Genomic DNA, 20,558 nt, shown 5'->3' on the forward strand with positions numbered 1-20,558 from the left:
GGAGTCCAAGCTCAGACCCTCATGGGAGTGTCAAGTGCTCTCAACCACAGAGGTACATCTCCAGCTCCTGATTCAGAGACTGAATCTGAAATAAAAATCTCCTTTGTTCTGCCTTTTCCTGGTTCTCTTGAGCCCTAGAATGCTAAGCTTTTGTTGAGATCCTATCTGTTTACAGTGGAGTGGAATAATTTCTAATGTTCAAAGGGCTCCTGTTCCACTTTGCTAAGTCTTTGTTTTCTTTACACCTTCTCCTTCACATGCTGTCCAGATACCAAAGGCTTTTTTTCCCCATGTCACCTGGCTGCTCCACAAATGAAACCATGGAAGCACTTTCAAGTCCCTTAGACAGGATCACCAGAGAGGTGCCCTGACTGCCACCCCCAGTAGCCCCACCCAGCCAGAAGACCAGTCACCACCCCCACCCCTTTTCCTCATGGCAGTTAGGGTTGCTGCCTCTGAGGGGATGATGGGAACAGAAGACAGAAATGGCTCAGGCAGTTTTGAAGTCGGAGATCTTGATTCTTGTCCTCAGCTCTGTCCTAACTGGAAGGTAAAAATGCCAGAAGTATTTTAGGGCTCTAGATCCTGCCCTAACTTCTTGTTATCTTTCTTCTCTGTTTATACAGCTACCTGGAAACTGTAGGTGAGGGTGTGACCAAAACAGCAGTTCAGATACCTAGGGATGGAGAGGCACATGGATACCTAATGGGTGGGATAACTGGGCCAACCAACTCCCACAACCCATTTTCTGCCATAAGTCATATAAAAAGTCCTCAAACTAGCAGCTTAATGCCACCTTAATGACGCCCCATCCCCAGGCCCTTCTCTTGCTACACAGGAGCTGGTATTGCTTCTTCTCTCTTAAGCTCTCCCCTGTGAACCTATAATGAACTTATTTATAGAAACTCACCCTCTTCATGGTTCATGACATTTGCTCTGTGAATTTGTGAGACAGTCTGGAGCCACGGACACAGTGGAAGGAATTTTGTCTGACTCCTAGCTACTAGCACTCAAACTCCTGAATTAAGCCTTTCTGAGGCTAGAAAAGCCTCTGTTATACTCACGAACCCCACTTTCCTCTTGTTTTAAAGGGATCAAGAGGCCTGTTTGGATGAACCCATGATGGAGAGTGCTACAGACAGAGTTTCTATCCCACCTGGTCCTCTAGCTGTTCAGTTCCAAAGAAACGCACAGAGACTTATATAGTAATTATAAACTATTTGGCCTATTAGCTCAGGCTTATTAATAACTAGCTATTATAACTTAAATTAACCCATAATTGTTATCAATGTTTAGTCATGTGGCTTGGTACCTTTTCTTAGTAAGGCATTCTCATCTTGCTTGCTCTGTGTCTAGGTTGTGATTAATTCTCTACCTTTCCTCTTCCCAGAATTCTCCTAGTCTGGTAGTCCCACCTATATTTCCTGCCTGGCTACTGGCTAATCAGTATTTTATTAAGCCAATATGAAGTGACAAATCTTTACAGTGTACAAGAGCATTATCCCACATCATATCCCTTTTTTTCTTTTTAAAACAAGAGCCCTTGCAGGGATGAAGAGTCAAAAGGCTTTTCTCTTTTTTATTTTTCCATTCTCTTTCTCCTTACCCCTGCCCCTTTCTGGCTAGGTTTCCCTCTAGCCTGGGCTGACATGGAAGTCACTTTGTAACCTAGGCTGGCCCAAACACCTGACAGCTCCTCTACCTCAGCCTCCCACATTCTGGGCTGACAAGTGTGAACCACCATTCCCAGTCTTTCCTTCCACCAGGGACAGAACACAGAGCATTTTCCTGAAGGTTCACAGCAGAACTAGAGCGGGGAAGGATGCCCTTCATCTAAACCCTTCAAGGTCGCTTCCCTATTGTCAGGAAACAGCAAACTCAGACCCAGACTCACAGAGGAAACATCTTTATTACAGCTGAGAACTCCACTGGGACTGAAGCAGATCATGGACTTTCGGGTCTTGAGCACGTGCAGCTGGGGGCAGGGACTAGTCCTCTGCAGAGCAGCTACTCGGGAATGGTCAGTAGTATGTAATTCTGTGGACAGAGCAGAGTCCTTGTGTGTGCCCCAACTTCCACACAGTGTGCTTTCCCAGGGTTGCTCCTGACACACCAGAGGGGCCCACACCTGTGACTAAGAAAGGAGAGCCAGGGACTGAGTGGATGAGGGTGCAGAGCAGAGAGGAAGAGGAGGTCTTGGGAGCATTTATGAGGACAGGCACACTAGACTTTGCTTTCTGAGGTATGAAGTGAATGAAGGGCAATGAGGGCTGAAGGACAAGCAGGGCAGCCCTGGAAGGGTGTGTGTGTTGTACACTGCTCAGCTCCAGGTGACTTTTTTCTTTAAACCACAGTCTGCATGGTGTGCTCTGTAACCTGCACCTGAGAAACAGATCAGCAAGTGTGCCTTGCTTTTCACAGGTCTGGTCATGAGACAGGGCTGCATTGGCTAGAAGGTGCTGGCTGTGACCTGGCTCTGGCACTGGTGGCATTATTGTTAGGATAGTCACAAACCCTGGATTACCTGGATGTGTCCTCCAGACCTACTCAAGTAAGGGTTTCTCTGGACTCTCTAAGGCCCTTAGGCAGAAGCAGCAATGGTGGGGGATGGGGAGTGGAAGACACTGAGTGGCCTGATGAGGCAATGCCTGCTGCGGCTCCCACCTCAGATTCTTTTTTTTTTTTTTTTTTTTTTTTTTTTTTGGTTTTTCGAGACAGGGTTTCTCTGTAGCTTTGAAGCCTATCCTGGAACTAGCTCTTGTAGACCAGGCTGGTCTCGAACTCACAGAGATCCGCCTGCCTCTGCCTCCCGAGTGCTGGGATTAAAGGCGTGCGCCACCACCGCCCGGCCCACCTCAGATTCTTGAATGCAGACTTCTGCAGTCAGGAATGGGGATGGGAGGCTTGGGATCCTAAAGCTCAAGTTCATTCGTCTTTTTGTTTCTTCTTCTCTTCTGTCCTTCCTTTCTTTTTGACACAGGGTCCCATTATGTAGTCCAGTCTGACCTGGAACTCAGATCATCCTGGCTCCACCTCCTGAGTGCCGAGATTACAAGTATGTGCCACAACCTTGTAGTCATCTCAAGGGGAGGGAAGAAATGAAGAGTGTGTCTGAGCCCTGCCCTTCCTACCAACCTCCTTCCTCATTTCCCAAGATCCCTATCTCTGTCTCCATCTCTGTCTCAGTGTCTCTGTCTGTCTGTCTCTGTCTTCCCCTTGCCCAAATCTGGAGTTTATTGTGGTCATGTTCAGCTTTCAGAAGGCATTTCATTCTGAGAGATGTGTTCTGTTAACTGAGATTGCATTTCTGTCTGCCTTCCAACTTGTTCTTCTGAAACCTCCTTTAAATATTTCTTTCATCTTTCAAAACAATATGTTTATTTTGTTTTTATATTTGTGTATGTTTGTATGTCTGTGAGTGTATGTCATGTGTGTGCAGGTACCAGTGGAAACCAGAAGTGGGCATCAGGTCCCCTGGAGCTGGAGTACCAGGTGGTTGTGAGCCTCCTCTGGCTATGGGTGCTGGGAAGGGCAGCAACACTGTTCACCACTGAGCCCCCATCCCTGGAACTTTACGTAATGAACTTTCCCCCTTTGGGAGCCAGGACAGGAAACAGGACTGGCCTGGGAGCAGATCCCCAGGCTCACCTCAGAGACCCTCTAAGCTTATCCCTGCTTCCTGCCCTGGGTGTTTGCAGAGCATGGGCACTGGGCACAGCAGTACTGTTTGGGAACCAGGACACCTCAGTTCTAGGGAGGTGGGTGGTCCTGCCTAAGATATAGACTTGGAGGACAGATAAAGACTCCTGCTTTGTCACCCCGGCCCTGCTTTTCTGCCTTTCTGAGCCTTGAGTTTCCTCTCAGTCAAAGTGGGGAGAAATGTCTGTGTAAGGGGAGGGGCTCTTGATGATCCCTGAGTTCTGGCTTCCTGAGTGGCTCACACTGGCCCCCAAGGTCTCAGTCACTTTATAGCAGGTGTCGTATCCAGCATTGTGATGAGGTAGAGCTAACATGAGAGGCAGAGGCCTGGAGCAGCCTCAGCTTCTGACTTCCAGCTCATTAGCTGAGCATCATGGGGAGACCCCTCCCTCTGCACCTACCTCAGAGAAGTCCATTTGGGCCTGACTGAAGTAGATGCCCTTTATGTTGGGCAGTGGGAGGCCATGCTCTCTGAGCCACTCTGCAAGAGGAAGGCAGGAAGGCGCTCAGGGCCTGGAGGGCAGGACTGTCTGGCAGGTGTGCTTGGGAGACTCTGGGTGGCTACCCTTCACAGCCCCTAGCCAGGAGACCTTCTGCACCTTAATCCCCCTTGTCCAGGCAGTCCTGATAAGTAGCCTAGGAAAGGAGACGTTACTAGAGAAGTACCACTTTCAACATTTTGTTGTGATATTGTCATCTACAAACATGTTGGGACACACGTGTCCTGTGAGCCACAGGTCGGATCACCTCCCCATACCTTTACTTACACCTGTCTTTTAAAGGAACATTCTTACTAAATATGTCCCAGACCTGTGAACACATTGTTAGGAAGCTGTCCTGTGTGGTGTTTAAGGGAGATTCAATTTGATGAAGATTGAAGGTTTCCTGCGAATATGCTCAGGAAATGCATTTTACCTAAACCTCTCTCTCATTGAGCTTAAAATGAGCTGACGTGTTGAAACATGTTGAAATGAAACATCTCACAAATAGATGAGATGGGGACAGAACCAACTGAAAACGCTAGACATGGCCCTGTCAGACAGTATCAGATGTGTTTGCTCCCCAAACAGCTGCAAACTAAGCCTCAAATCAGTAAATTTACAGAGCTGGTCGGTTTGTGTCAGTGCTTCTGGCAACTACTTGGCTAGCTGATTTCCCATAAATAGTTGTGAAAAACTGAGGGCCTGGCATGGCCGCCTCCTGTGCACACCACCCTGTGTTGAGCAGACTTTCCCCCACCCCGTTCCACCCAGCCACTCTGGGCTTGGAGTGATCTGGCATCCTCTTGCTGGCCTAATGGTCACTTGGAGGTCAGGTGTTGGGGTGGATGGAGGAGGAAGAGCCCATGTGTGTGTTCTCCCGTTTGTCCTCAGACCTCACTGGGTCCCCAGCCTGAGGACCCCTCATGCTAGGTCTCTTCCATGGGGCTTTCCCAAGTCTCCCCACTGTGGTTTCTTCTCTCAAGTTGTTTCTTACAGCCCTCCTGGGTTTCTGCAATGGCCTCATACTGCCCTTTTCTCCTCTGGGTAGGGCTGCAGTGTGAACAGCACCCCGTGGAATTTGAGCAAGTTCCTAGCCTGGTGTTTAGACCTTGTATGACCATACCTGGCCAAGCAGGAAGCCCAGTGCTATGGATTTCCTTTCCATCTTCCTAACTCACCTCCCCAAGTGTCTACAGTGCCTTGTCTCAGCATCTGAGGAGCCCAGGGTGAGACAGGGAGTTTTGGAAAATTTTGGATTCCTGATAGCTAGAGGGAAGGTGATGTGTCGTGATATTTAGCTTTAAGCCGGTCTAGCAGGTACCGATGCCTACCCTGCTGATCATGTTTACAGTGTGAGCTGCCCACTTTAGCCATCCTTCCTATTGGCCTCAGCCCATCTAGCATTCCACTTGGGACCACTGACTGCTGGCCCTGTAGTTGCTGAGGCTGAGTGGCCCCTCCCCTCTTGTGACTTTACACCCTCCCTGCAGCTGCTCATCTGACCATCTGTCCATGCTCTGAGCTTGCATCAGCATTACGTCCTCCACAACTGCATCTGAAAGCTTGGGTGTCTACTGCCTCCTGCTTTGCCTGGAGGCCAGTCTCAAGTCTGACAGCTGTTTGCAGCTCCTGTGGACAGGTCTGGTGCTGCCTCCAGCCATGTATGTGATGTGTGGCTGACAGAGAGGTTCAGTGAGACTCACCGTTATGGTGAGGCAGGAACCGTCTCTTCAGGACCACCAAGAGCAAGGCCTTCAGATGCTCTTCCTGCAACGGGGAAAGAGCATACAGTTCAGTTTCTCTGGCTTGGTGCATCCCAGCCCAGGATGGGGAGGCTACTATACAGATGCTACATAGATTCTGGAGAAGTCCTATAGATACCACCTTAAAAATACCCAAAGTCTTCCTATATGGGCTAGGCTGACTTTGAACACACTATCCTCCTGCCTTAGCTTCCCTAGTGCTGGGATTACAGGTGCTACCACATCTATCCACATGTCACTTTTGAAGGACCTTGGAGGCTTTGGGTCAGATTAGTGAAAGGTCAGGCAACACTGAGGCGCCCAAGAAGGAGACACCTCCCCCACCAGCCACGTACCATCTCTGCAGGGAGGGAAACAGATGGGTCTATGGAACCCAGGGCATAACTTCTCAGGGACCAACTTTAGGTCAGTGTGAGAGACCACCTTCTAGTATTGAGAGATGCTGACAGCGGGACACGTTGAAACAGCAAGCCTCCCATCCCTAGGTGTGCGCAAGGAGGTCTTGATCAGGACTGTCCTGACTGCTGCTTTTTGTCTGGTGGGAGGCTGCTATTGCTACACACATGTTTTACATGTCTGTGGTGTAGGTGGCTTATACAGTGTATAAATTGTCGCCCTGGTCTCATGGGTGTCCTGTGATATGTCACAGACAAGATTCCAGATTGGAGAAAAAGAGTCTTTGTGCCTTTAATGCAGATTCAAAGCAAGTGAAAACCATAATATTCTGTAGGGCAGGCCTGGGTTCTGGCCCCAGTGAACTCTCCATACAGTGTTTCTTGGTTCATATACTCATTCGGCCCCACCTCCCTGTGACTCTTCTCTTTTAGAGCTGGAGTCTGTGACATACAGGCCTACAGAGAGGTCTGGTGGACTGTTGGGGGAGAGCCTACTGTGGCACCCTTCTTCCCAAGCAAGAGCAGGATCAACCCTTGGGGAAGAGGTACAGTTACATAAGCAGTGGATTGAGCTCAGGGCTGAAGGCTAGTAGGTTCAGCCATGTTGCACAGCTCCCTGCACTCCTGTGTTTAACATGTAGAACACAACTGGTCCTTAAAAAGCTTGCACCATCCTAGATGACTCCCCAGTTCCTTCCCCTTTTCTGACCAGGCTAGGAATCCTGTTGGTTAGGACCACCTTCAAAGATGCCAGTCCCTGACTCTTGTGTACTGGGCCACCACTACCACCTCCTGGGAACCTCGTCCACCCTCTGCTGGCTACACCCTGCTGTGGCCCCATTGCCTTCTTTTCCCCATGCACCCTCTGCTGGCTACACCCTGCTGTGGCCCCATTGCCTTCTTTTCCCCATGCACCCTCTGCTGGCTACACCCTGCTGTGACCCCATTGCCTTCTTTTCCCCATGCACCCTCTGCTGGCTACACCCTGCTGTGACCCCATTGCCTTCTTTTTCCCATGCACCCTCTGCTGGCTACACCCTGCTGTGGCCCCATTGCCTTCTCTTGGTGCTGCTTCTCCTCTGCTTACACTCTCTCAACAAGGCTTCCATTTCAGTCTGAGGAAAAGTCACCCCAGTATGAGCCCAGTAGGACCTGCCCTGCCCATCTTGGGTCTTGCACTTTGCTCCAGAGCCCTGGCTCTTCCTTGAACCCATGGGGACACATTTAGTCTTGGGTCTTTGGCTCACCTCTTCCCTGATGTCTCTAGTCTCCCCACTTCTGCTTTGAGTTTTTGTTTAAAAGCCACCTCAATACAACCCCCGACTCCCTTCTTAAAATAAATGATTTATTTATTTTTATTTTATGTACATTGGTGTTTTGTCTGCATGTATGTCTGTGTGAGGGTGTTGGCTCCCCTGGAACAAACAGTTGTGAGCTGCCATGTGGGTGCTGGAAATTGAACCAGGGCAGTGCTCTTAACCACTGAGCCATCTCTCTAGCCCCAGACTCCTTTCTAATGTTGCTGATCTTCACACTGACTCCTCTTCTTTCTTCATGGTGCTATCACCTGACTCTGTGCTGTACGGTTTGCTTTGCTGAGGCTTATATGGTCTTATGGCTGCTAGCCTATGAGGGGTAGGGGCCTTTGTGTTGATACCTGACTCATCTGTGTACCTGGGGCAAGGCTAGGCACATAGAAGGTACTCAATTAATATTTGTTATATATATGCAAAAGGATGAAACAGACAAGCCAGAGCCTCAGAGGCTACACCCTACCCTAGTAGGAGTCAGGGGCTCCAGGGTGAGATGAGATTAGGGACAGAGTGTGACTCAGGCTTTCCCAGTGTCACTGTGTCAGTGACTTGGGAGTAGTTACACTGTGCATTTATGGATCTTCTAAGACACAAGGCTGAAGAAAGGGACTCACCTGCTTCTCAATGATGGTGGGGTAGGAGCCCAAGGTGACAACAGTGCTGCCAGAAGAAAGAGAGTAAATCGGTGAGTGAGCTGGGAGTCTAAGTACCTGTCCTGCCCTGGGCACAGAGGGGGCTGCCATCCCCAACCATCCCCTTTCTCCTCATCCCTCACTCCCAACTGTCTTATATTTCCCAAATCAAAACCCATTACCTGTGTGGCGTGAACTGGAGTTTTAGTTTCTGACTTCTTGTGGAGAACGCAGCTTTGGAGAGGAGTCGCTGAGATGGATTGAAAGCAGACAGGCAGGGAAGAGTTGGAGCCATTTCTTACAGAGCTCCCCAACCCTTACCAACCCCATCCCAGTCCCAACCTGAGGCCCAGCCCATGAACTTGGGTTCTGTCCCATGGTCCTCATCCTGTACCCATGCCACTGTCTCTCCCATACTATGTGTCACCTGGGGGGTGTCTCTGGTGGGGCAGGACACTCATGGAAGGCAGAGGAGCCAGGCCTGAACCTGAGGCAGGCTCAATGGAAAGGTCTTTATTCTGGAATCATTTCTGGAAACCAGTAGGCGTCTTGCCTGTGTACATGTTGGGATGAACCTAGGGCCTCGTACTAGGCTAGGGCTCTATCAATGAGCAAGAGGCCTAACTGACAATATCATCATCATCATCATCATCATCATCATCATCATCACCCTTTTATTTAAAATGGATTCTTGCTATGTTGCCCAAGTTTGTCTCAGACTCCTGGACTCAGCGATCCCTCTGCCTCAGCTTCTCACTGGTTGAGATTACAGTGTGTGCCATCACGGCTGGCACCCCTTGGTTTTGCTGGGTGTAGATAGTCCTCTAATTCATATGGACAGGTTCAGCGCTCTTCACTTCCAGTGAGGGATAACTAACTCTTGTTTGTACAGTGATGCCATCTGGCTCACCTGTGGCAGAATACTCTTCTGCTTTCTCACCCAAGGTGCTTTTCAATTTTGAGGTCAGGGATTCAGAATCGAGCCGTTGGAATTTGGAGGGGCTGCATTTCCCAGAATCCTTCCCATGATGATTGGTATGGTGTCTTGACTTTGTAACTCATCCATCCCTAGGGGAGTTCTTTGAAAGCCCTAACTGCACCCTACAAGAGGGTCTGGAGTCGGAATGTCTTCATGGCTGAGGAGGTCTTCAGTGAGCACGGAAACTAGTATGTGGATGTTAGCAGTGGGCACAGCTGCCCACATGTAGACCATTGGCAGAGGGTGGCAGGATTGGTCACAGCCATCCCATCCCTGCCCTCAGCCTGCAGACTGGGAACCAAATCCCTGCAGTTTCTCTCACCCAGGCAATTGCACCAAAGGAGGCATTGTTGGTCCCCTGCAGCATCAGTAAGCCCTGCTGGGTGACTGTGGCCCCGACGTCATCAAGGAGGACAGTGGGGGGATCCAGAGCGCTGATGATCAGTCCCGGGCTCCCTCTGGTCAGATTATACACCTGAATGAAGTTAAAGCAGGGATGGTAGAGGGAGGGTTAAAGGTAGTTTTCCCTGGCCCTGGCTTGGGAGGGTGGGAACAAGACTCTCTGATGAGGCAGGGGACTGGGTTTCTCTTCTAGCCCTACAACATCGTGCTGTGTGGCTTAGGTGAAGTTACTTGGCTCCTCTGAACTTCTCTGAGGTGAGATCACATCCTTTGGTCCTGGGCATGCACAGTGCTGATTTTGAGAGTTGAAGTGCTGGCTCTACCCCTGAAAGCTTTGTAGCCTGAAACAAAATTCTTTTTTTTTTTTTTTTTTGGTTTTTTTCGAGACAGGGTTTCCCTGTAGTTTCTAGAGCCTGTCCTGGAACTAGCTGGCCTCGAACTCAGAGATCCACCTGCCTCTGCCTCCAGAGTGCTGGGATTAAAGGCGTGCGCCACCACCGCCTGGCTCTGAAACAAAATTCTTAATCCCTCTGTGCTTTCCATTTTCATTCTTATAAAATAAAGGTAAGAATTGTGCCCGCTCCACAAAGTCGTGTGGCTTAAGTGAGCTAACAAATGTGCTATGCTCAAAAGGCATTAGCACCTACAGTGCTACAGGCTTCTCTGCTGTAATTGCTTGTCCATCCGGTGAAGAGCTCTCAGAGAGGTCAGTGAGTTCACATCCTAGAGCAGAGACTGGGTTCCAATCTTGCTCTTCCAGGTCCTCAGCAATGCTTCCTTCAAGGCGCTGAGCCCTGGATGAGTCTTAGCAGGGCGGGACATGCTTAGTGTGAACACTGACAGCCCACAGTCACAGTCACTGTCTTGACTGCTTCCTCCTGTTTTACATCCCTGACACTGTAAAGGGCTGCAGTGACTTCCAGAGCCCACAGCAGAAAAATGCAACATGTCCATGAAACCTTTCGGTCCAGGTTGCCTAGCCCAGGGTGCTGGTGGAGGGGCAGGCACCATACCTACCTCTGGCCTGGGTGTTGGGGCACTCAGGGACAACAACTCCCACAGGCTGGTTTCCTAGAAAGGTAAGGGCCAAGTTAGCTGTGGAGTCCTGCAGGTGTGTTCTGACCAAACTGGGGGCTCAGGGAGACGGCTGTCTCTACTTGGTGCACTGTCGGCATGAGTCAGCCTCAGCTCAGGGCCAATCGTGTCTGGCTTCCCAGAGTCACTTATCTGAAAAGGTTAACTTTCAGTGGTTTTGATCATTTTTAGTCTAACATTTTATTATACTTTTTTGAGCGAGGGTCTCGCTTGCCACGTATCACTCTTGCCTCAAACTCACTGTGTAATTGAACTCCTGATCCTCCCCACAAGTGCTGGGATTACAGGTGATGCAATGCCCCAGATGGAAGCCAGGGCTTCGCATCTGTTAGGGAAACACTACTCACTGAGCCACACCCACAGCCTCTTAACTATGAAAAGCGCTGTAAAGACAATGAGCTGAGAGGGTTTTGTAGGGAACATTTGCGTGCTCGATTCCTGCCATTGCTTTATCACACTCCTGCCCATCCATCTATGCTCTACTGATTTCCAGGGAGGCATTGGGACTGAACTCAGGGCCTCACACGTGCTAAGCTCATTCTTGACCTCTGAGTTACAGTGGATCCCTGCTCCATTGGTTTTCCAAAATCACAATCATCACAGAGAAAGCTATAGAAATGTCTAAAGAAAAATTCACCCAATGTATCTTTACTTTTCTCTCTGAATCCAATTCTCAGAGGTAACTATTGTTGACATTTTGAAGGATATCCAAATGGACTCTCTCTGCTCACATACAAGCATGAACAGAGAGGAGCATTCTGGGCACATAGCCCTGTGCCTCGTTAGTGCCGCTCAGTGCCAGGACCAACAGAGCAATCTTGTTCTTACAAAGCACGGTGGCTTAGTTTACATTGCCTGTAGTCTCTGTAAATTTACTAGTTGTTTAGTGATGGGCCAGGAATCAACTTTGATTTTTCCTCTGTAGCAAACGAGGCTCTACAGGACACCCTGCAGATGTGCACACCCTGAAGATGTGCACACCCAGCAGATGTGCACACCCAGCAGATGTGCACACCCTGAAGATGTGCACACCCTGAAGATGTGCACACCCTGAAGATGTGTCTCTGTTTACCACTGTAAGAACTTCTTCAGATGTAGGGCTTACTTCTAACCGTTTCAGAGCTGTCGTACCTGTGAGGGATACAGATGCGAGCAGCGGGAGACAGGAGACCTCATCTATAGCCAGTCCCTCTTATGGATGATATAGAATAGGCCACTTCCCCAGTCTGGGCCCTCATTTGTGTAACTATACAAAACAACGTTCTTTGTGCAATGTATCTTTCTGGATGTGGCATGTTCCACTTGTGGTGTCATGTGGGCTCTTGAAAAGTTTTTAGATTTTGGAGCATTTGAATTTCAGATCTGAGTTAAAGATGCCCAACATACATACGTATACACACATATATATGCACTTTGCATTTGTAATTTCATATACATATGAAATTATATATAAAGTTAAAATGATATCAGTGTTTTAAAAGAGTAAGAGAAAGGGAGTAAAGGAAGAGAGAGAGAGAGAGAGAGAGAGAGACAGAGAGAGAGAGAGGAAGGCTGCACTTTCTTCCATCTTTAGATGCAGCAGTCTTAAAGGAGCAGTGTGAGGAGATGACATTCATACCGAGACTCCCAGTGAGAGAATAATGTTCCAGGCAGAGAGCCCTGAGCTGGGAATCAGTGCAGCCTGAGTGGCTAGAAGGCAGGGATTAGAGAGACAGAGCTAGAGAGAGGCCAGGGATCAGACTGCCCAGACCCACACAGAGGAGCCTGGCCTTTAACCCTGCGATAGGGAGAAGCTGCTGTGGGCTTTTGAACAGGGATATAGGATGCCTTGTTCATTGTTCCCATCAGCCTTGGGAAGCACTAATTCTCCTTGACCTGTGTGTGCGCCTCCTCACCACTGCAGAGGCCAGCCTCAGGTATGTCTTCCCTAGTGACAGTATGCAGGTGGCCTTCTGGCCGCCCTTATTGCTTTAAGAAAAGCCAGCTAGTTATTCTAAGAATGGACTGTTAGAACCTGGCCTCCACCAGGCCGCACATGGTACTTACAGTGGCATCCTTTCACAGATCCTGGCAGGCACCTCTCCATCCTCAGATCCCACCTCTGCCAGGAAGGCTCTGAGCCTGTCTTCAGAGACTGCCATGTTGTTTCCCATTGTCTGTCTGTCTGTCTGTCTGTCTGTGGTGTTAATAGCTCTAAACTCCTTACTCCCCAGTAATCCATCTCAGTGTCCCCTTGAGCATCCACCCTCAAGTCGTTCACTTACCACAACATTTTCTCGCTCAGTTTTCTATTCCCCTATGAGACTCTGATCCCTACATGATAGGGGCCCTGTGCTTATAGGGCCAGCCCACAGAGTCTTTCATAAGTATCTGCTGTGTAAGAATGGGTATGTGTTATAAAGAAAACAAGAAAGGCATGCGCATGTTCCTCTTCTCAAATAAAGGGACTTTTGCGAAGGGTTCTGAAGGATAAATAGGAGCTAGTCAGGTTAGACTGGTCAAGTCCAGAGTGGGGAAGTGACTTTTCTACTGGGGCCTTAGCTCTTCCACGTAAGAAACGGGGCAGGAACATTCTGTCCCTCCCTCCTACCCACTTCCCAGCACTCACTGAGGAGTCTTGGGGCTCCACGAAGATCTCCTGACTGGTGTACAGACAGGACAAGATGTCATTGTAGATTTCGAGCCAAAAGGCAAAGTCTGCCATGCTGTCCTGGGCTAATGCTGGGAGAGGTGGGGGAACCACATGCTCCGGCCTTGAGGCCCGCTGGTGTAGGCCACAGGGAGTCACAAGCTTCAGAGAAATGGTGGAAGGAAGATGGTCAGTGGGGATAGGTCTCCTGGTGGACACCTGGTTCAGCTCACCTTGCTGACACAGCAGGCACATACGGGCCCTGACACAGTTCCGTTTGAATTTACCAACAGCATCACCAGAGGGGAGCCATTATGGTCACTGTCTGACCACCAGGAAGCTGAGGCCCAGAGAGGCGATGCCACTCACTCAAATCTCACAGGAGAAGAGGTAGAGCCTGGCTTCCTGGCCTCCATCGAGCTCCACTCATTCTCTGAACCCTGTCCCTGCTGGGCCCTCTTGTTCCTCCTACCTTCCATACAGAGAGACATCAAGGAGCAGTAGGCAGGATCTGGGCAGTCCTCAACCATTCTCTGTCCTCAGTTTCCCCATCTGACTCAGCTGCTTTCTTCTGGGTTTGACTCACTCACTGGTCAGCAGCCTGTGTGGCCTCTCCATCCTCTTTCCTCTTTGGTTGACCATTCCCTTTTCTGATTTCTCGATTTCCTGTCTTCCTTTCCCCCCTTCGCTCCCCACCCAGTGAGGCCCCATCTCCCTTTCTCTTTGCCTGTCCACTCTCAGCAGGTTCCCCAAGGGCCTGTGGCAGTCTAGGGTTGCCTACCTGCACTTCCATCAGGATGGCTCCCTCTGTGAACTCCGTGCTGGTCACATAGTACTGGAAATCATTGGGACCCGAAATGATTGGAGCTGTGGTGCAGAAATGAAACCTAACTCATTCAGGGGTAGAGGTGGGAAGGATGCTGTGGAAGGCAGGGAGAAATTCCTTCTCCTCTGCTCAGCCTTATGTTCCTTGATGGCTAGGCACATGGCCTCCTAGAACAAGGGACATTTATTGCATGCTGGCTTTGAGCCAGGTTGTTAGTATTATTCTAACAGGCCTTATCTATGGGCCTTCCATTGATCCTGTTTAACAGATAGGGAAACTGAGGCTCAGAGGGGAAGTGACATATGAAGGTTACAAGCCATGTTGTCCCCTCCTTTTCCCCATTAGAAAGCATCCTCCCTGCAGGTAGGATTGTCCTGTCTCTGGATATATTCCTACACACGGTGCCTGGCACACGGCAAGGGACAGTTGACCAGCAGCAACATACGAAGAACGATGTGTAGCAGGTCTTCCAGCAGGAAGTTGAGGAGGTTTGTGGTCACAGGGCACACCTAGGGGGAAGGGAAGGGGGAGTCCCGTTGGTATGGAGCCGAGGTAGGGGGGCTCTCTTCGGGGCTACACCCCCCCCCACATGACTCACTATCTTTTGGAGGAGGAACGGCAGTGACTCGTCCAGGATCTCAGTCACCAGTTTCAGCAGCTGGTTTGGCAACAGGGTGTCTGCTCTAGGGGAGGGATGTGGGTAGGGAAGGGGCAGCTGAGCACCACTGAGGCAGGACAGCAGGACATTTCCTTTCCCTGGCATTCCAACCTCCTCTCCATTTTCTTCTTCCTGCTTCCCCCTCCAGTTTTCTGCATTGTGTTCTGATTTTTATTCTTTCCTTCATAAAGGTCTTTGGGATTTTCACTCAGAAAGTAACCCCACTGGCAATGAAAAGACCTCATCCTGCTTCCTGCAGGCTCTGGGTCTTGTAAATAGATGAATGATCCCCTTGGGAGTCAGTTTCTGTGCTATGTAAGTGGGTTCTTACATCTCCTGCCTAGGAGCATTCCGTGTGGGTTGGGTACTGTCAACAATGCAACCGAGGCTCCCAGAATGCAGGATCTGGCTGGGACCCTCTGTTAGGATTAGCTAGGCAGAGGTTGAGTCTTAACCATGACCTTCAGGGTGGAGGCAGGTGAGATTGATAGGTGGCAGGCACAGTTTGTGACTTTGAAGGAGAGGCAGCCCCAGCCCTGGGTTTCAGAGACGGATCACTGCAGGAAGAGCAACCATCTGCCACACCCAGGGTAGGTTCAGAAGCACCAGGTACTCACTGCTTCAAGATCTCAATGTTGAGGCTTCCAGGTGGTGTATGGCACTCCTCGAAGGCCACCTGGGTCTTGTTCCCTATCTGTTCTAGCCGTACTCCAATGCGTATGTTCTTGATGACTTCCAGCCACAGGATCCTGTAGGGATAGTGTGTCTGGGCAGGCTCCCAGCCAGACTCCAAGGTTGAGACCAGAAGTCATGAGCTGGTTGATACTGCTACCTGCGGGCTTGCATTAGGAACTAAGAGAGTGCTTTAAAATGTAGAACCTGCTGGCAGACCGGGCAGCATTGAGCCAGTGTCCTGACAGGGCAAGAGACATCTACACTGAGTGTGACCTTGAGATGGGACACATGTTCACCCGGTCGCCAAGGTCCATGGGTCAGGAATCTTACTATTGCCACACTACCCTAACCAAGGCAATAATATGTTCCTCAGGGAGCAGAGGCACATTTCTCAGGGCCCCTCGACTCTGTCGTAGTGTTTCCTTGGGCTTACATCTCTCATGCAAGCACTAACTAAGGGTCCTGGTTAGCTTGCAACTAAGCAGATTCATTCCAGGGGGAGTGGTCATAGAATGTTCCATTATTAAGTGGTAAAGTCACAGCAAAAGGTCATATTCACAAGAAAGGCAGGAGCTGGCGCATTTCCAAAGGGCGTTGTGACTCTCCCTCCTTCACAAGCCAGCATGGGTCTGTATCCCTGCCATTGCTGGTGGCCACAAGTATAACCACTCCCAGATCAGAGCTGTGCAGGTAGGCACTTGGCCTGCTGTAGCAGGGAACTGGAATTATACCTTGTTATAGACTCATGCCCGGGGAGTGGATACTCTTGCTTTAGCTTCCCAGTCCAGGAATCCCAGACCCCTCCCAGATGGCCCCATTAGTGCCAGTGTGCCCACATGTGCAGACAGCACGGGAGAGGACCCTCACTGCAGATTCACTTTATGCTCCTGGACAGGGCTCCTCCCCATTCTATGCCTCAGTTTCCCTGTAAGTCAGTCATTGAAGCATGCCCAGGGTGGGAAGGACTTGTGGTTCTTGTGGTAGCTTTTGTTGGTCTTGCTTCCTGGCAGCACACGGGAAGGAAGCACAAGGGCACTTACTCCAGGAGCGAGAGGTACAGTTTGCAGCGCAGTGTGATCTGCAGCAGGCTGTCACTTAAAATTTCCAGGGTGACTTCCGGTCCCTTGGCATCTTCTATGACCAACCTATGGGAGACACAGGGGTTGATGTGTCTGGCCCCACACATGTCTGGGGTAGCTTCTCCACATCAGGAGAAGTGGAGGCAGCTTTGGGATAGCCTGTCCTTGCCTGGTGGCCTGCTAGAGGCCACAGAACTCAGCGTCTAGTCTAAGCCTTGAGAATCTTACCCTTCTTGGAGTCAGCCTCTAAAAAACCAGGAATTATGGCTTAAGTCTATGCATACACAGCCATCTGAATCCTAGTATAAGCCTCTGGGACCGAGGCTGTGGCTCAGTGGGAGAAGCCTTGCCTATCATACACGTGATCTTGGGTTTGATCCCTAGGTATAGGAAACAAGGCTCTAGAGTTTCTCAAAAGGAAAGTCATCTGGCAAAAGCATGGAGAAGCAGCCCCTCTGCCACCCATGAAGGATCTGTGGGCTCTCCTGAGCACTTTGCTCCCTTCTGAGGCCTCAGGTGCCTCCCAACCCTGGGCTCTGAGGGGTCAAGTTTGCATAATGGACACCAGTGTCAGCTGGTGATTTCTCTGGAGCCACCGAGTCAGGCAACAATGCATTCTATCAAAGGGGAACCCTGGCTACCAGTTTGGAGCCTTCTGGAGTTTTTTTTTCTCTGTTTGTTTCAAAACAAGGTCTCATACAGCTTGGCCTAGTCTCTATGTAGTTAAGGATAGTCTTGGCTACAGTCTTTATGTAGCTAAGGATGGAACTTCTGATGCACTTGCCCAGCCTGGAGGATATTTTATTTTTAGGATCAGACCATGTGGTGTTTTCCTTAGTCCTTCCCAAGCCATGTCCTGGGCTAGGGATAGGCTTATAGCCATGGCATGACTACCCAGGTGTGGTGGGGGAATCAGTAGACAGTACCAATACTTGGCATGTCTGGGGTGGTATTTGTCTATGCTGCCTCCCAAGTTTCCCTGGGTAGTTCTCCTTACACTATAATTCCATGGCTTCTTACTCCTTTTCACACCCACCAGATAAAACCCTTTTGGAGCCTGGGGTCTTAGGACCTGTGGGTCTTTTCTTCTCATGTTGGGGAGGGACTCATGCATTTGGGGCCAAGCCTGTGGCTGTGCAGGTCACCTTGAGGAAGACATGGCCCCAGTCAACGTCAGCACCATTCCTTTAGGCGGTTTCTTGTTTGGGTAGGAGGCTCCAACCTGGGGCTTTCAGGTCTGAGCAAATAGCATGGTGGGACATCTGGGGACTAGCCAAGGGACTGGAGACCTGACACAAATGTTCGGCAGGTGTGGCCAGATTTTCATTTTAAGGGAAATCAGCATTATGGGCTGCACTGCCTCCATGTTTGTGGGGATTTGGAGAGGTCTGGAAAGGTAGCCATGTAGTAGGAGGAAACCGGCTTCATGCATTTGAGGCTGGGGAGATGCTGTTGACCCCACGTTCCCCCCTACCTCTGCTCTACTTGTCAGAGAAAAGCCTCCTGAGGGAGAAGAGTGGCAGAGGCCGCCTCGCTGGACACTCACCCAGTTGTCTCCAGTAACTTCTTCAGCTCAGGCATGGTCTTCCCAGAGAGCAGGTCCCCTACGAGCGACAAATCCAGCCCGCTCTTCTTCCTAACCAACTCCTTTCTGGCGAAGGGCAGGGTGTCCAGGACAGACACACCCTCACTTGGGGATCCAGTCACAGGCATCCTGATCAGACCCTTGAGGACCTGGTGCTCAGTGAACAGATCTGAAATGTCTGGGGGCAGAGCATCCCCTCAGGGTCCATTCAACCGTCTAGCAAACGCCCACCAGCACCCGGGCCCAGCTGGCAGACAAGACAGCCATTCAGCAACAAGTTCTTAGGAGGAGACCCGAGCTCAGGCCTCACTGTTTTGACCAGGTTGTTCTCAAAGTCCTGGGCTCAAGTCATTCTCCTGGCTCATCCTCACCTTGCCACCAAGTTCAGTGCGCAAGTCTTAGTCTGCTGAGCTCAGGAGGCAGTGTGGCTCCTGCTGCCCCAGAGTCGACATGTTAGTTGGGGAGAAAGACAAACTAGCAGTCAGGTCAGCGAGCACAGTATATTTTGTTACAAAGAAAATGAAACAGGGACAGGGCTGAGTCAAAGAGCGTTGAGTGAGGAGTCCCTGCTTCAGACATGGTGGTCAGGGAGGCCCCGCGCTGGAGAGGAGGACAAGCCTTGGGACAGACATCTCAGGGAAGGGAAAGATCTCATTATGGAAGGTTCTAGGGAGAACAGGTGAATTTCCGAACCAGATCTTCAAGCTGGGACAAGTACCTCACAGACAAGAGGCAGGGAGAATAGCAGACAGACAGACAGACAGGCAGGCTGGCTGGCAGGTGTGTCTGGACTGGGCCATTGGGGTTCTGCCAGAGGGCTGTGGGAGCCCAGAAGGAGAGACCTAACTGCTGCAGGGAGATCAGAAGAGGTTTCTGTAGGAGAGGAGCTGAGGGCTTTGCCTTCAAGGCCCAGTCAGAGTACATTACATTGAGAAGGAAAGAGAGGGGGAAGGGCCCACACCTGCCAAGGAAGTAGCCATGATGCCCAGGTGGTGGATAGGGAACATGGTGGCGAAGAGTTATGGAGTTTTGAATGTCAGGGTAAGGATTACTCATGACACGTGGAGGCCATGCAAATGTTAGAACCAAGGAGGGACAGCAGAGGTGGCCGGTAAGTGGGAGGCCAGAGGAGGAGAAGCCCAGAGCTGTCCCCTGCTCTGCCTTCTTGGAGATCATGCCTCACCAAGCTCATTCCCTGAGAGTCACCTGTTTCCAGCTGGCTCTCGCTGATCCGCAGGAGGAGAGGACTATGGGTTGTCCCTTGGGCTCCGTGTAGCAGCCGCCAGTACAACAGCAGTGTCCAGAGCAGCAGCATTCTCCTGTTAGGACCTGTGGCCATGGAGGTGAGAGCTTCTGTCCTCTCCAGGGGCACACGGCCCTGTGCCCCCACTCTCTACCCCCACATCTATCCTTTTATGTCCTGCTCTGGGCCAGATTCGCCCATGGTGACAGAGCAAGTGGCAGAGCACTTGGATCTGAACCCAGCGTGACTGGATGCTGAGAACCTCTGCTTTATTTCATCATGTGATAATGGGGTGCAGTCTGAGTATGCGGGTGCTGTCTTTTTTGTCCTTACCACTCCCAGAATGGAACCTTCTAGAATCTCTCAGTCTGGTGTCACCAGCTTTCTTGAAGGATTGCTCTTATAGCCAATCTCTGGAGCAAGGGGTGGGCACATGATGGGAAGTCAAGGCCCCTGGCCAGGGCTTGGCACACTCAGGAGTTCTTCAGGGGAAGAATCACTCCTCTTGGCTCTGTGTAGCCAGGGGCTTTTGGCCAAAATTGATAAAACCTGTTACTGAGGTGGGGATTAGAGGACAGGAGAGGTAAGCTTAGAACGTGGCAGACCCCAAGGAGGAAGTGGGCCAGGCCTGGACCCTCCTGTTGGCACATCTTCAGCTCTTGTGAGGGGTGCAGAGGCTACTAATGCAAGATGTGACTGGCATGGAGCCCGAGGAGTGAGGATATGTGTATGCACGTGTGTGTGTGGGGGGAGGGGGTGTGTAGCAGCTGAGGGGCAAATATGAGGCTGACAGTGTCTATGGCCACCTTGCCACTGCTATTCCCGTCTTTTTTATGTATGTTACCTGGGCTCTCATCTCATTTCTGCCCAGGTGTGGTCACTAAAATTGCAGACAGGCCTTGGAATGGTTGCTTTCACTATACAAGAGCTAAGAATTAAGAACAAGCCTTGTTCACTTTCTTCTAAGCCTCATTCAGAATATGATAAACATACCTATGGCATTGGGGGGATGGTGAAGGTCACTGTGGCCACTCATACAGATGTGAGCACGTCATACAGATGTGAGCACGGGCCTGGTGCACAGGAGGGGCTAACCAGCTGTT

The 20,558-nt window shown here is 50.4% G+C and overlaps 1 protein-coding gene across 1 annotated transcript; it reads right to left on the reverse strand.

Moving 5' to 3' along the window:
• Positions 1-2,007: 2,007 nt before the first annotated feature.
• On the reverse strand, positions 2,008-19,527 carry LOC119815866. The gene is made up of 15 exons (XM_038332191.1): positions 19,419-19,527; positions 18,174-18,390; positions 16,589-16,693; positions 15,491-15,622; positions 14,814-14,898; positions 14,661-14,724; positions 14,171-14,256; positions 13,369-13,551; positions 10,683-10,736; positions 9,586-9,738; positions 8,467-8,534; positions 8,267-8,312; positions 5,885-5,948; positions 4,101-4,180; positions 2,008-2,037 (listed from the first exon to the last, which is right to left on the reverse strand). The coding sequence occupies exons 1-15, from the start codon at positions 19,525-19,527 to the stop codon at positions 2,008-2,010; spliced, it is 1,476 nt and encodes a 491-aa protein (XP_038188119.1).
• Positions 19,528-20,558: the final 1,031 nt, after the last annotated feature.

This window comes from Arvicola amphibius, chromosome 5, assembly GCF_903992535.2.
Source record: "Arvicola amphibius chromosome 5, mArvAmp1.2, whole genome shotgun sequence".
In the NCBI taxonomy this organism is placed as follows: Eukaryota; Metazoa; Chordata; class Mammalia; order Rodentia; family Cricetidae; genus Arvicola; species Arvicola amphibius.

Bases quoted from the DNA above. Each gene is read 5' to 3' on its own strand.
- LOC119815866 (XM_038332191.1), bottom strand. From the start codon at position 19,527: ATGCTGCTGCTCTGGACACTGCTGTTGTACTGGCGGCTGCTACACGGA. The intron at 4,181-5,884 runs GTGAGTCTCACT...TTCCTCTTGCAG, and splicing joins GTTCCTGCCTCACCATAACG to AGTGGCTCAGAGAGCATGGC. The intron at 2,038-4,100 runs GTAGGTGCAGAG...CTCTGTCCACAG, and splicing joins CCCAAATGGACTTCTCTGAG to AATTACATACTACTGACCAT.